Source organism: Pleurodeles waltl, chromosome 3_1 (assembly GCF_031143425.1).
Source record: "Pleurodeles waltl isolate 20211129_DDA chromosome 3_1, aPleWal1.hap1.20221129, whole genome shotgun sequence".
Classification (NCBI taxonomy): Eukaryota; Metazoa; Chordata; class Amphibia; order Caudata; family Salamandridae; genus Pleurodeles; species Pleurodeles waltl.
This window is the reverse complement of record NC_090440.1, coordinates 1,168,465,081-1,168,480,774: the sequence shown is the minus strand read 5'-3', so window position 1 is coordinate 1,168,480,774 and position 15,694 is coordinate 1,168,465,081. Positions and strand designations below refer to the sequence as shown.

The 15,694-nt window shown below is 45.2% G+C and overlaps 1 protein-coding gene across 1 annotated transcript in view; it reads left to right on the top strand.

Moving 5' to 3' along the window:
* Nucleotides 1-1,171: 1,171 nt before the first annotated feature.
* ADAMTS15 (ADAM metallopeptidase with thrombospondin type 1 motif 15) overlaps nucleotides 1,172-15,694 on the top strand; it is a 266,466-nt gene continuing 251,943 nt past the window's right edge. The window contains exon 1 of the mRNA XM_069224462.1: nucleotides 1,172-2,437. Coding sequence (XP_069080563.1) covers nucleotides 1,454-2,437 — 984 coding nt within the window. The 5' untranslated portion in view covers nucleotides 1,172-1,453. The remainder of the gene's footprint in view (nucleotides 2,438-15,694) is intronic.

Sequence of the window (15,694 nt, the reverse complement as noted above, 5' to 3'; positions counted from 1 at the left end):
AAATATATTATCACAGAATGATCAGTGAAATACACGTACGCGTACTGCCACAGTTATCAAGACACAAGAGCAATTAACAATGCACATTACTTCATCTATGACATTTGTTTGACCTTGACTTGTCTCTAGCTCTTGCATTGCTAGCACTGGAGACAGCATAGTAAAATTCCAGCCCGCTGGCACAACAAGATGGCCATAATCGAAGTTATATCACAATAATGATCGAAGTGCTTATGTTGCTCTAGAAATCCAGATCTTGTTAAACGCCAGCATGCTCCATCACTTACTAAAATATAAATTATTATATTATCTACTGCAATATAGAAGCACATTTAAATAACATGTCTTGGAGCTAAGTATGTTGCAGTTTTCATAGGCATTCAGTATGATGATTTTCATCAGAACATAGAACATACAAAAGTCTGTACTGTGCAGACACGCATGTGCTCTGTCATTTGTCACTCGAACAGGTAGGTGCACAGATGCTCTAAAGTGCAACCATTATATTATCAATGAACATGTACACTACAACTCACACACCTCGAGGGCACCAAAAAGGCACTGAAGCACATTTTAACTCAATTCATAAATAAGCGTAGCTAAGTGTTGTGTTATTGTTAAACGTTGATTCCTAACGCGCTTACAGAGCTAAGACATTTCAGAATCCGTTGCCTAAGAGGAAGGCAAATGCTTGAGAGCACTGAGGATTGATGCCTTATTAATCCCTGCACCTACCTCACACATAAAGACACACACAAGGACACGACTCACGCAGAGATACCTTACTTAAACACACACGCAGTGGACATAAACAAACACGAAGGCAAAAAAGTTAATAACTAATGAGCAGCGGAAAAGGTTTTACATTTCAACTACAATATGGGTGAAATCGAATAACATCAATACCCGGCGCACAGCCACTCTGGAAGTACTGACGCCCCTTCAAGACTCGGGCTTGTGCGCTTTGTGTGTGCATGGCTGCTTGTGTGTGGAAGACGGGTTTACGCGCCCCATGCATATATGCGCAAATGCTGCTCAGAGAGCCGCAAGTGGCTGAGACAGGTCGAATACGCCGTGGCTCCGCCCCTACACGCTGCCCGGTGTTTGCACTGCTTCTCATGTATATAAAGGCGGCCCTCGGATGCTGTCAGTGGAGTGGCTGAGCCTCAGCGCAGCACCGTGCACCGGCTGCCCTGGATGTCCACAAGCTTCCCTGGTCCTAGAGCGCGTACGGGCCACCTGCTCCTGGCAGACGCCCCTCTCCCCCCCTCCCCTCCACCCCCCCAACAGCTGGATTACTGGAAGCCCGCGTCGTTACTGGCTTTACATCGCTTGGAGCTTGTGTTTTTGCAAGTGTTCTGTTTCCAGCATGCAGTGAAGTTTGGATGTGCAAGTCTGATATTTAGGATTTTGGGCTGCCTCTAGGCACTTCTTCCCACCTCACTGTACCACGATGCCTCCAATTTTCATTCTCACTTTGCTCCTTCTGGATCTTTGGCTGATGCCAGAACCTCTCTCGTGTTCCTCCATGGAGAGCGAGCTGGTCACTCCGCAAAGGCTGTACCCCGATATCAACGGAAGATTCTACTTCAAGAGCGCCCTGAAAGACCCACCTGATGACAGGGGTGTTATTTTCCAGATTTCCGCATTCCAGGAGGATTTCTACCTGAATCTGACCCCTGATGCCCAGTTCATCGCCCCTGCCTTTGCCATGCAATATTTGAGCACCAATGCCAAACCATCCAACCCTCAGGGAGCCAATCTCAGGCACTGCTTCTACTCAGGCGAAGTCAACTCGGATAGGGACTCTTTTGCAGCACTGAGCCTCTGTGGGGGGCTTCGTGGCGCCTTTGGGTACAGTGGGTCTGAGTATGTCATCCGTCCATTGAAGAATGACACCAGTGGGAGTATTTTGCCTCATCACCAAGGGGTGCACCTGTTGCAACGCAGGAAAGCGTTCTTCCAGGCTGTGGACTCCACCAGTAGGTGTGGTGTGGGCTCCAGCCTCAGTCCTTCTATCCTGGATGCCCTAGAGCGGTACAAGGGCACCCACCCAGGTAAGGGACTGCTGCTATCCAATGACACCAAGCCAAAGAGGGGAAAGAGAGCCAGGCGCTTTGCCTCCATCCCCAGATTCGTGGAGACCTTGGTGGTGGCTGACGAGTCAATGGCCAAGTTCCATGGCGACGACCTCCAGCACTACCTGCTGACTCTGATGGCAACGGCCGCTCGCCTCTACCGCCACCCCAGCATCCAAAACCCCATCAGCATTGTGGTGGTCAAGTTCATGGTCCTCACTGATGAGGAGAAAGCTCCCAAGGTGACCAGCAATGCAGCCCTGACCCTCAGGAGCTTCTGCGGGTGGCAGAAGAAGCAGAACAAGCTGAGTGACCGACACCCTGAGTACTGGGACACGGCCATCCTCTTCACCAAGCAGGTAAGAGTGACCACTGGGTGGCATATCAATCCTTGGAAGAATCTCGCTTTTTGTTGGCACTGCCTACTTCAGCCTCACCTCACCCTAGGAGGCACATCACTCTTTCATAGAGGTACGCTTTTTATTGGCACTTCTTTTTTGGTGATATTTCACTAAGTTGGCAGCGGGCTTATTGATGGTATCCCTCTCAATTTGCCACCACCATGTTTGATGGAGTCTCTCTCTTGGTACATTCTCCCTTTGGTGGCAACTTCCATCTTCTCCACTGGAACACATCTTGCCTCGACTTCCAGGCATAGTCGGTCTCTAGTTCGCCAGTGGTATTTCCTTTTTAAGTTTAAGAAAGGTTTATTTCGACAAATAATGATAAAAGATTTACAAATAATTGGAGGGATATAATGTTCATACAAAATACGACTTTTAGTAGACGACATGCGATGTAATGAAAATGGATAAACATAATTAACCTTATTGCAGGGATCGGAAGCAGTGTTATTTTTAAACCACCTCCAAGGATGCCCTTCACTGTCCACATTTTGTAGGTCTATTGTCCCTGGATCAACAACAGAGGCTCCTCCCCATTCGTTCTTACCTGACCCCACCTCCACACAATGAGCAAATGACTCTGATTGGTGCATGGGAGCTTCCCCTCCTTTTCTGTACAGATGTTTTACACAGACCTCCCGGCTTCAGGAGAGGAAGCAAAGGCCGGGAGTAAAACATCACAGAACGTTTTGCACCAGTGCAAACAACGTAAACAGTGATTTAGCACTGTTTGTTCTTCTGACGTGATGCTGAAAGAGGAAAATATTTGCTACACGCATGCATGTGTTTTGTTCCTTTCCTTATTTGTGACAATAGTAGGAAGATCGTTGTAAAATTGACTCGCTCTCTTTTTTTGCCCAGATGCAGCAAACAGTTTATATGTCTGATGAAATACCATTTTGCCTCAATAGAAACACGTAAGCACCGAGCAAAGCGCACACTCGTTTTTCGCCACTGTGCCCACATGTGAACTCTTGGTCATTACGTGGCACTTCAGCAAAACCCTTGTGTTCCACTGTGAAGCAAGCAAGTGGTAAAATGCTGCACATGCGGGCATTTGTCAAAGGGAGGCACAGTCCCGTCACCTCAGGGCTGGTCGAAGGAGCGCTAAGGATTGTGTCCAGGCAGGAAACGCGCAGAACATGTTTAGTGCCGGCGAATAGTCGGATGAAAGTTCGTCCTTGGGAGGAGAGGCAGTCAGTTTTCAGCGGGCGGAGGGTGCAGGCTCTGGCTCAGTGCCCAGTCGGGGTATAGCGAGGACAAAATAATTGGTGTAGCAGCGGCATGAGCAGTATTCAGTCAGTCCTGTGAGAGAGTGCTGGGTCTTCATTTTAGGGAGCAAGAATGATGTGTACTGTGTCCAGGTAGAACAGATGCCGACTCAGTACCGATTGGGGGAGGTGGAGGGAGGTAAGAATACTGGGGGAGAGAAATAGGGAGATCGAGTGTGGGGAGGGAGGAGAGGGAAGGAGTGGGAAGGAGTGGAGTGGAGGCGGGGCGAGAAAGTGTGAGCCTTCGTGGAGACAACAATATATGGAAAAGAGAGGGTGATACAGAGAGAGGGTGAAAAGGAAAGAGAGCTGGAAAGAAAGGGAAAAGGTGCCGAGGAGAATGAGGGAGCAGAGTAAGAAAGAGCAAGACACGGAAATAATGAGAAATGGAGACAGAGAGAGAAAGAACGAAAGAGAGAGGAAGAAGCGAGGGGAGGGACATGAAATGATAAATGGAAAGAAACGGAGGTGGAGAGGGAGCAGAAAGCACAATTTCCGGAGGGAGAGGAACATAAGGAAAATGAGCTGAAAAGAAAGAGAGAGGAGAGCAAGAAGGATGGTGGGGGAGAGGAGTCTGGGAGAAGAGAGACAGCGAGAGCCAGAGCGCTCCGATTTCCGTCGTAGCATAGAGTACAGCTGTTGGGCACTCAGAGACGGCAGGGGGGTCCTGGGCGTGCCTTCCCTGCAGCTGGACGTCTTGAGTTTTCCTTTCTGGGCTGCTAGAGTGCTCAGTGACGTATCGGGCGTGTACAGTACTTAGCGTCCAGTTCAGGTCGCTAGTTTACGGAGCATCTAAGCCAAGTACAAAGTGTGTGCCAACTATTCCTTCCAAGCAGAGAGAGGGCGCTGAGCCTTCGGTGCAGGCAGCAGGAGACGGCGTAATTCAGACAGGTAGAGGTGTGGGTGTGTAGTTTAGGCAGTATAAGAGGGATGGGTGTTCACTCCAAGCAGGTGGAGTACCATTCATACAATGGGCGTCACGTATTTACCGTTCATTCTAAGCGTGCAACGCGCTATATTCAATCCTTCAAGATAGGTTGTGAATTCTTGGAGGCCAGGGAGGTAAACACGTTTTCAGTCCCAGCACGTACAGCGTAGAGAACATATGGACCAGGCTGGCGGAGTGTCAGCTCAACAGGCTGCTTGAGTGTTGCGTATTCAGATAAGACAGAGAGAGCGTCGGTTACTCAGCGGTAGGGCTCAGTATTCATCCCGTTTAGGGTGAGCGCTGATTGTTCGGCCCAGGTGCCTAAAATGCTGAGTAGTATGTCCAGACTCGGAAAGTGCTGAGTCATCATTCTCCACAGTGAGAATGCTCAATATTCAGCCCCTACTGGGGGGAGTTCCGAGTATTCATTTCAGACAGGAGTACAGAGTATTCATTCCAGACAGGAGTACTGATTATTCAGTCCAGGCAGGAGGGGTGCTGAGTATTCAGTCCAGACAGGAGGGATGCAAAGTATACAGTCCAGAGAGGAAGGGTGCTGAGTATTCAGGGGTGCTGAGTATTCAGTACAGTCAGGAGGGGTCCCAGAAATTCAGTCCAGGCAGGAGGGGTGCTGAGTATTCAGGGTGCTGAGTAGCCAATCCACACAGGATGGGTGCTGAGTATTCAGTCCAGACAGGAGGGAAGCAAAGTATTCATTCCAGAGAGGAAGGGTGCTGAGTATTCAGTCCAGACAGGAAGGGTCCCGAGTATTCAGTCTAGACAGGATGGGTGCTGAGTATTCAGTCCAGACAGGAGGGGTGCAAAGGATTCAGTCCAGAGAGGAATGGTGCTGAGTATTAAGGGGTTGTGAGGATTCAGTCCAGTCTGGAGGGGTCCCACAGGTATTCAGTCTAGACAGGATGAGTATTCAGTCCAGACAGGAGAGGTGCAAAATAATCAGTCCAGAGAGGAAGGGTGCTGAGTATTCAGTCTAGGCAGGAGAGGTTCTGAGTATTCAGTCCAGACAAGAAGGGCGCTGAGTATTCAGTGGTGCTGAGTATTCAATCCAGACATGATGGGTGCTGAGTATTCAGTCCAAACACGAAGGGTGATAAGTATTCAGTCCAGACAGGAGGAGTGCTGAGTATTCAGTATAGACAGGAGGCGTGCTGAGTATTCAGTTCAGACAGTAAGGGTGAAAAGTATTCAGTCCAGACAGGAAGAATGCTGAGTATTCAGTATAGGCAGGATGGCAGTATGGGCAGGATGGCAGCTGAGTATTCAGTCGAGACAGGAAGAGTGATAAGTATTCAGTCCATACAGGAGGAGTGTTGAGTATTCAGTATGGACAGGAGGAGTGCTAGGTATTAGGCCAGACGGAGGAGTTCTGAGTATTCAGCCCAGACAGGAGGAGTGCTGAGTATTCAGTATAGACAGGAGGAGTGCTAGGTATTAGGCCAGACAGGAGGAGTGCTGAGTATTCAGCCCAGACAGGAGGAGTGCTGAGTATTCAGTATAGACAGGAGGAGTGCTAGGTATTAGGCCAGACAAGAGGAGTGCTGAGTATTCAGCCCAGACAGGAGGAGTGCTGAGTATTCAGCCCATGAAGGAAAACTGAGGAGCACCCATGCCCTACAGGAAGCCCGTTGAGTGTTTAGATCAGAAAGGGTGAGAGCTGAATTTTCGGCCCGGGAGAGTGCAGAGGACTCAGGAACTGAACTGACAATACTGAATGAATATTCAGTCCATGCTGGGAGAGTGCGGAGTGTTCATTCAATGCTCGGGGAGAGCTGAATATCCATTGTCAGACAGGGTTAGTTTGTAGTAATCAGTCTTTGCAAAGAGAGTGCTTAATATCCATTCCCTGCTGAAGGAGTACTGAGCCATCAGTCCCCACAGGGAGAGCAGAGTACTCAATGCTCCCCCCTAAGTATTCGGCCTATGCAGGTAGGGTGCTGAGTAACTTGCGCCCGCAAGATTGGGCGTTGAGTACGCGTTTGGAGAGAGAGTGCTGAGGACTGAGCCCTCGCAGGGAAAGTAGAATGATGAGAAGTCAACCCCTGTAGAGAGAGTTCTGAGTATTTGGTCAAAACTACTTACCAGGCGAATAGAATACGGAGTACCTAACTCGTGGAGGTGAGTGCTGAGTATTCATTCCAAACAGGGAGAGTAGAGTGCTAAGTACTTAACCCTTTAAGGGAAATGCTGAATGTTCAGCCCATATCATACAGGGGAAGTAGAGTGCTGAGTGGCTAGTTCAGGCTGGGAAAATGCTGATTATTGTGCAGGGAAAGTGCGGAGCAATCAGTAGGTACGGGAAGAGGGCTGAGTATTTAGGCGTGACAGTAAGGCAAGGCTGAACTTTTCGAAGAGGTAAAGGCGGTGATGTTGTCTGAAGCTCTGCAAATGCCACACTGCTACCTTTCATAAAATGCTTGAAGTTTGAAGTGCATCCTCCTGCATGCTCTGAATCCAGAGTTCCTGGACTTGTGGACTGAGAGCAGAGAATAGGTCTCTTGCAGTTCCCTCGCATGGACAGTAGGCGGCGCTGAAGAAGCTGACCTAATGGATCGTGTTCCCAGACCCTAGTACCAATTAGCACTGACTCATGCAGTGGCTGCACTGGCAGTCCGTCAGCTCGGACCGAATGACAAGAACCAGCAGTGCAGAAGCAGTACCCTGTTTCTCCCACCTTACCTGCGCTTAGACGCGCAGTAGAAACTGTGCTTTCCCGGTGGGGCAGGCAGGGGCGGGACAGGTGGCATACTGATGATAAATGACTCCATCATGCCACGACTCAGATATGGGCGGCAGGACTTACAGTGCGCCGTGCTCCTGGCATGTATGGAATTCCGATTAACAGCAGGCGAAGAAGACCCGAAGAGGCAGAAAGCTTGAGGCGGCGGACCGCAAATGTATGCTCCGCTGTCCTCCTCTCCTCCAAAGGCAGGTCCTCCTGCATTCTTTGAGGAAGAACAGAGTCGGAGACTTAGGACCGTTCTCTGAGGGGCAGGATGGGGGCGGAGTGAGCTATTTAGTGTATATCTGCCATTCTGTATTTTCATCAGGGAAAATGGGGAATAAGAGGTGGAATTTGGTGCTTACCTCACTAAATTGTGCATTGATCGGTATTTACATCACATTTTCACCTCTTACATTTATGCAGGATTAATCTGCTAAAATGTACCAGAGGTAAATTGCATAAGATGTAGTAAATACCATGGTACTTGGAATTTTGATGTGCGTGTATATGGTAGATACCACTAGGAGTGAGTGAAAAAACTTCGGTCCGCCCGCGCAGTTCACAGAGTATTGACCACTTCGCGTTATGCATGTAATGCCAAGTTATGGCCAAATTCCAGACTTCACCACATGGTGGCGTTTTTTCTCACCCGTGTCTTGCATACAGTAAGGTGGAGAGCACGAGCGGGACCTGGCGTCCCCTAGCATGACTTGCAGGAAATAACAGGGCACCCAGAGAGATTTTCCCTGTGCAGGTGGTCAAGGGAGGTTGTGCCCTTTTGCTTTGGAAGAGTTGCCCCTAGTGTAGAAAATCTACTTGAGTAGAGCAAAATCAACTCGCTGATTTCTCAGTGCAGAACAAACTCCCAGTGCTAAAAATCAGTGCATACAGAGTTTTTATGTAACTGTGGAATTCTATGGAGTGAAACTCCACTAGTTCCGCCCAACCCTAGTCTAGATACCACACAAATCAGAATTCACCAAAACACTAGCAATCAGGACCTGTGTCGAGTATTAACGGTGGTGGGGTTGTAGACAAAAAGCATAGGCCAGGCTGCACTGATGTTACTTACTTCTTTCTCTCTTTCCCTCTATAAACTATTCTCCTGGTGTTAGTTTTCACCAAGGTGCTGTTTAATACCAGGTTGCGTATTGTCTATTGAGACAAAGTAGGAATAGTTATTTTTGTGACTTCTGAACAGCACTGACTTCCTGAAAACAAAGTGAGCAAAACAGATTTCCTTGTAATTTGGTGCTAATTTACAAACCCGGCACAAATTATTACCACCTAGACAATTAATGCTGCTTGACCCTGTGTTAAATCTACTGTGTAAGAAAGGGGAATAGGTGTTCCGAACCATATCTACTGTCAGTATTGATGTTCTATGCACCTGACATAAAGTATTCCCAGTCTCTACTCCAACGCAAACGTGGAGACTGAATGCAGAGAGCAGTGTTGAAATTGACCTGGATGTGAGCTTCCTGCTAATGTTTGTGTGCTTGTGTTCTGGTTCAGGTGGACCTGGCCTGACGGTTCGGGAATACTGTTCCATTTGCAACAGGGTCAAGAATGGTTTGCTTACAGCTGGGGCCAAACTTAGTTGACATGGTGTGCAAAATAACAATGGACTGGGATGCTGGTTAATTACCAGTGGCTGAGATTAATTAAAGCATTCCATCCATCAATTTTTGTATACTTAATCTGGATGGATCAGTAGCTCACCCAGCCAATTCCTCAAAGCAGAGCCATATGATTTAACACGGTTTCAGTGCCATCTAGGAAGCCTACAATTTGGAGCTGAATTAGGGTTTTCATGACCTAGCAAGGTGTCAGGCTGCACAATCCTGAATAACTACATGTGTAATTGTTACTTTTTTGCTCCATTTTGACATCCCTAAACTTTTTCTGAAATAATTCACACAGTATACTTATGACATATCTCTTCATATCTGGTAATGATCATGATGGATGCTCTCAGAATCAAAGTATCGAGCAGTTGTAGGTGCATTTGTGTTTGTCTACTCTCTTATGTGTGGTCATGTGGCACATCATAGGTAAGAGACTGATTTCTCCCTCTGTCAAATGCTGTTAATGTGCTAGACAATTTGCAAGTTTTCTGAGAACTCATGATGATCTTTTTGTTCATTTCAGGAGTCAAATGCAGTATAGATTGTTTCTGACAACATATACATTACAAGGTTATGCAAGAATCTAGAAGGATAAGGCCACAAACCTGCAATCTTCTTTGATCAATCTGATCCAATATTACCCTTGAACAGATTAAATAGACTGGAAGTTTCTTGGTGATCCACAGTTTAAAACTTTGAAAAATAATTCACCTTACTCTAAAAGGAGGCTGTTTTTCTCCAGTTCAGGAAACTGCTGAAAACTTTACTTTTCAATCAGGCAATCCAGTAGTTTAAAATTCTATATAGATGCAGTCATCCTTTTCATCCTACGGATTAGATTGTACCCGGACTTTAACTGGGTCAGGTTCCTCTAGGTCTCAGACCAGGCAGTATTTTAGAATGGATGTTAAAACAGCTGGTTATCAGACCCAACATTCATGTCCTTTCCTTTACTGGGAGAACACTGACGATTTCTGAACAATTAATTTAATAAATTTTTAGATAATCCATGTTAGTGATTTAGTTCCCACTTATATTTCACGTTTTATGGAATCTTACAATACAATATATGTTGTGTATGTATTTTCTTCCTTTCAACATATTACTGTTGCATAGTGCATTCTTTGAAATGAGTCACCTCCAGGTGTTTATAACTACCACAATTAGGAGGTCTAGAGTTCAGCCTGAAGGCAGGGTGAGCTTCTTGCAGTGTCTGTCAGTGAGTCAAAAATGTGCTCAGAATACATTGTCATCCATTCCTTGGCTTCTCTCCTGAGTTCACAGAGGCAACCATTGACAAAGCCAATAGTGTTGGCTGGTTTTAGGTGTACGTCAGTTGTTGTGTTAAGTAGTTGGATGCAATAACAGAAAGCTCAGAGAGACACCAAAATACTGGTCGGGTAGCACTTCACGAGTATCACAGAATGTAGTTTACATAGGTAAGACACACCTTTGGCTACAAAGTCCTCACCCCTTTTTGAGACACCCCTAATTTTTCATCGCACTTAAAGCCCTGGGCTGGACCCTGAACTGCTTTGTCTCCATAGATCCAATGCCTATTAATCAAATGCAACACTAGTGTTTTACTGCAAACCGTCTTTGTCACAGCTAAGTTCTAATCTAATATCCACGGATACAGTCCTTTTTCGTTAAATATTTTTGGTATTTGAAGTAACCATAAAAAACGCAGACTTACAACTCGATGGTAACAAAATGTGCTTTCATGTGGAACATGGTGTTTTGTAAAATGTACCTCAGATGCATGGAACTTTGTAGTTTGTTTTTCTGAAGTTGCTAAGCAATATAGGCCGTTTTTAGGCATTTATTGAGATCCATGGATGGTTTTCCAGGCACATGTATTGTTTGTGATTAGACTTCAGGCACGTGGTTTTGTTTGCTTTGTTTTCAGATACTTTAAGTGTTTGTGTTTTTTCACTGGACATGAAGTGTTGGTAGTGTTTTTTGGAAATTTACGTGGCATGGTTGAAGCGTGTTCGTAATGTACATGAATAATAACTTGTTTTTTAGGTAGGTGTGGTGCCTGTAGAGTGGCCTTAGTAGATGGAGTGCTTTTGGTTTGGTGTCACGTGCTTGCAGTTTACTATTAAGAAAATTGTTTGCGTGTGTGCTTTGTTCTTCTGTAATTTGAAGAGATTTCAGCTTGTTCTACAAGTACATGGAATGCTTTTGTCAAACAAGTTTTTTTAAAAATTTTCATAGGCAAAAATACAAAAGATAAAGCAACTTTTAGGCAATGGATCGAAAGGGTCGGCCACACATAGTGTAGGCCGCACCTTGTGAGGAGGGGCTACATATATATATATATATATATATATATATATATATATATATATATATATACATATATATATATGTATATATATATATATATGTGTAATTACACAGTCTGTTGTATTAGCATAGAAGTGCCAGCGGAGGCAGAAAGCCTTTATTTTAATAAGTTACATAGAAACACTGTGGTTTCTTTTCATGTTTGCAGTTTGTTACTTGGGTACACTGTGTGCAGGGATGTTACCTCGTTGTTCAAGAACGGGGAGTGCTTATGGCTTATTCTTTGGGTACATGAAATGTTTGTGGTTTGTTTCTCCCGTAGATAGGACGTTTGTGATTTTTTTACTCATATGGAGCACGAGTGATTTGTTTTTCAGGTACATTGAAGATTTTCAAATTGTTCTCCAAGTAAATGAAGCTCGTGTTGCTTCTTCTTCAAACTCATTTAGGTTGTGTTACTTGTTCTTCTGGCAAATGGACTGTTAGCTACGAGTTTATCATAGACATTGGTTACAACTTTTTCATGTGCACTGTGTGTTTGTCACTTGTGTGGCAAGAACATCAAGCTTTTATCACTTGTACTTCAGACTCACAGAGTCTTTGTAGGTCGTTTCTAGATGAATAAAATGGCTGTGGTGTCTTATGTATGTACTTTGAATGTTTTAAGCTTCTTATTCAGGGAAACGAAGTGCTGGTGTGTTAAGATACATGGAGTGCTTGCAACGTGTGTGTGTCTCTGGTTCTTCAGATTGATTAAGTATTTGTGGTTTGTTAATTTTGTACTTTTAGTGTTTGTGAGCTGTTCTTCAGGTAAATAAATAATGTGTACTTCAGCAATGGTATTGTGGGTGGGGAACATAACGCCTGCATCTGCGAAGTCGGGCGACAATTCAGAAGCTTTCCCAAGGTGAAGGTTTCCTGTTTGCAGCTCGTACAGCGAGGCAGTTTATCCGTCACAGTATGTTCTCCTTTTAAAGGCAGACCATCGTAGGATTAAGAAACAGCTGGATCTGTGACTTCCACATAGTGGAATGGGGCGGGCAAGGGGAACTACAGTGTGTGTGGAAGTTTAGGGCCTTAAGGATAGTGCGTTGTGGAGCATCGAAAAGGTACGTTGTTGGGAAGGGATGGCTAACATGGCAGGGTAGACTGCAAGGGATGAGGGGTGTAAGAGACATACCTTTAGTTGGGGCTCTGAGAAGGCGGAGTCAGTGGCATAACATTAGCCCCCGCAGCCCCTGCAGTCCCTGCAGTAGAGTACACTGTGCACCGGCAGCGGGCCCCTCTCCTGAGAGCCCCTGACTTGGTTAGTGGGACAGGGCCTCTATGTACTTTGCAGGTGCAAACTCATATGTTTGCAAATATGAATCTTCGTAGACTTTATGACGAAGATATTTAATGTTTGAGAACTACACAACAATGGAGCTTCTATATGCCTTTGATAGCCAATGCCTGGTGACTATGTAACAGCGGAACTTCCCAACTGTCTAAAGCAGTCTGACACTGCTGTGGTGGAGTCCGGGCCAAGTAAAACTGCTAATGAAATACACGTCTAAATAAACCAACAACTGGAGAAATCATTTACTTCATATATTTCAACTGGCAGATAATACTTGATTGTATTTCGGAACGGACTATTTCGTGTGAGGTCTGATTAAGCAGTGAAATCAGCGGCACTTCTCAGCCCACAGAACATCAGTTGTCCTGCAGAACGCAGACTGCGATACATGAGGAATACACTGTCTACAGAATAGGGTTAACTTTCACGTTCTTTCGAAACCAATGCTCTGTCATCTACTGAGTCTATTGCCTGTTGTTGGAAATGATCCCTGATTAAGCAATTTATTGAACACATACAGGGGGACCAGATTTTGAAAACTAAAAACCTGGACATGCCACCGAAGTAGGCTTTAAAGGTTTTGGTTAGTTGTGGCTCACATATGTCTGTGTACTGGACACAGAGAAGGGATACAAAGGTACTAAGATAAGAAGGCCCTGATTTATACTTTTTGATGGAAACCTGCGTTAGCGCAGGTTTGCGTCAAAAAGATGACGCTAGCCGATGGTAAAGCCCGGTTAACATCAAAATAAACGATGCTAACCGGGTGGGGAAGGCGTAGGGGAAACAGGAGGTTGTGCATCAAAGAATGGCGCTAGTCAGGTTAGAGTCAGAAAAATGACTCTAACCCGACTAGCTTCATTTTTGGACGCACAACCCCCATGGACATGACTCCTGTCATACTAAAGACATGAGTCATGCCCCCCTGCCCAATGGCCATGCCCAGGGGACTTACGTCCCCTGGGCATGGCCATTGGGCACAGTGCCATGTAGGGTGCCAAGGTTAGGCCCCCCTATGGCACTTTTAAAATAAAAAACAAAATCTTACCTGGACTTACCTGGGATGGGTCCCCCATCCTTAGGTGTTAGGTGTTTACAAAATATGGGTTGTCATGACTTTTTCTCATGAGTGCACACTTTGGTTAAAAAATCTTGCAAAAAAAGGAAAGGACACTGTTTTGAGCAAACAAAAGTATTTTGGCATCCACTTGCACAAGGATCTTGCATTAAAAAATTACATGAAATTATATAATGCAAAATGCTAGGTAATTTTGGGAATGTCTTATTATTTGGGGAGTGTGATTAAAATTACTCCTAGGCAAAATGTTGTGTATCGAACTGTCATGATTGTACTTATGTGAATGGGTAACAATGAAATCTCTAGAGAGATTGACTGCAGTCTACTTGGATAGTTCCTGCACCTCAGTGGTAGTTAGACCACAAGCATGGAGAAGAATGAGAAATTAGAAGGTCCTATCAGGCTGCAACTCCACTTGCTTGTCTTTTGAGGTCTACTGTTATGGAGTGCGGTGTTCCCAGCTCCGCTCAAGGGCAGGAACTGACTGGCCCCACACTGCGGTGTTGCAAGGAGAGGGAGATTGTCTTGACATCAGCACAATAGTGTTACTGTAGTCTTAAAAGCAGCCCTGAGGCTAAGCTATTAGAAAAAGAAACATGCTGGCAGACTGTTTTTACTTTTTTTGCGCTATACAAAATTGCAGTTTTGAGTGACAGCTGTTAAAGTATAATGAAAGATGGCTGTGGACTGGGCTCGTTGGCTTTCCATGGACTTGTCCATCTCTGCTCTCAAAATACTCCTGGAAATTCCTTCTGGCTAATGTTCTTGGCCCAGAATGCCTTGGCTGGAAAAAGCTGACTTACAATAATGTTTCACATCGTGCCGCACACCTCCCATCACTGTATCACACCTCAAAGCATTTCTTTTGTAATTAAAGATTTCCCTATTTTTCCAGGGCTGTTCTTTACCTGCTTATCTTAAATAACTCTGTTCAAGCCTTTTCCTGACAACCCATCCAAAATTACAAAACATGGAATCATTGTCATGGGAAGCTCCTTTCTCTTTTGATATTTTTCAAGTTGGAAGGGACTTGCCTTGAGCCTCACCAGGGTGACTATGAGCATTGCTTCTGTTGCCTTGTATAGTACAAGAGGAAAATATTTATTTTTTAAAAAATATTTTAAAAAAATAGGACTGCAGGGTTTGGGGCAATGAAAGAGCAGAAGGAAGAGAGAAGCAGTGGGACGTGGGCGATTGGAGTGGAAAAGCAGCGCATAAGGAAGAGCAACATGGCGAGAAAGGAACAAGTGAGTGAGAGCAAAGAACACAGAGGGTGGGGTGAGAGAGAAGCACAACGAGTGGGAAAGAGAAACATGGCGCCCTGGGGGGAAATCACACAGTTGCAAGAGAAAAACACAGAGCTTGGGGGAGAAAAGAACATGAGAGAGACAACTGGAAAACACATGCACTCTCATGCGGTGCTAAAGCAAAATAAGCAGTTCCTTAAAAGTGGGAGTGGAGGGACAAGAGCAAAGATAAAGAGGCTATGCTCCAGGGCAGGGACAAACATAAGTTGGACAAGGCAAGTCATCAAATAAGAAGGAAGCAAATGAGAGTGACAGTAAAGCCAACAAAAGGTAGGCAATGACTGGGCCTTAAGTTCATTATAAGTTCTTGGAAAGCTGACAGAAGGTCTTTTTCAAGCAGACCGCTGTGGTGCATGTTATGCTCCATTAAAATAGTACTCCGTTTTACCACTTTCCTTCCATGGTCAGAGACATCCCTGGGTCATAGAAATACGACAGCACATCAAACCACACACTCACTAGTATGATTGGGCACTGTCTTTTACATAAGAAAGCAAGCATCCAGTCTGCCACCAAACCAACCAACCAATTAACGCAGAATATGTTCACATCAGAATAGAAGCAATAATGTGTTGACTTTAGACTACTTGAAACTGTGCTTCTTTAGGAAGGGTTAAAATTAGAGA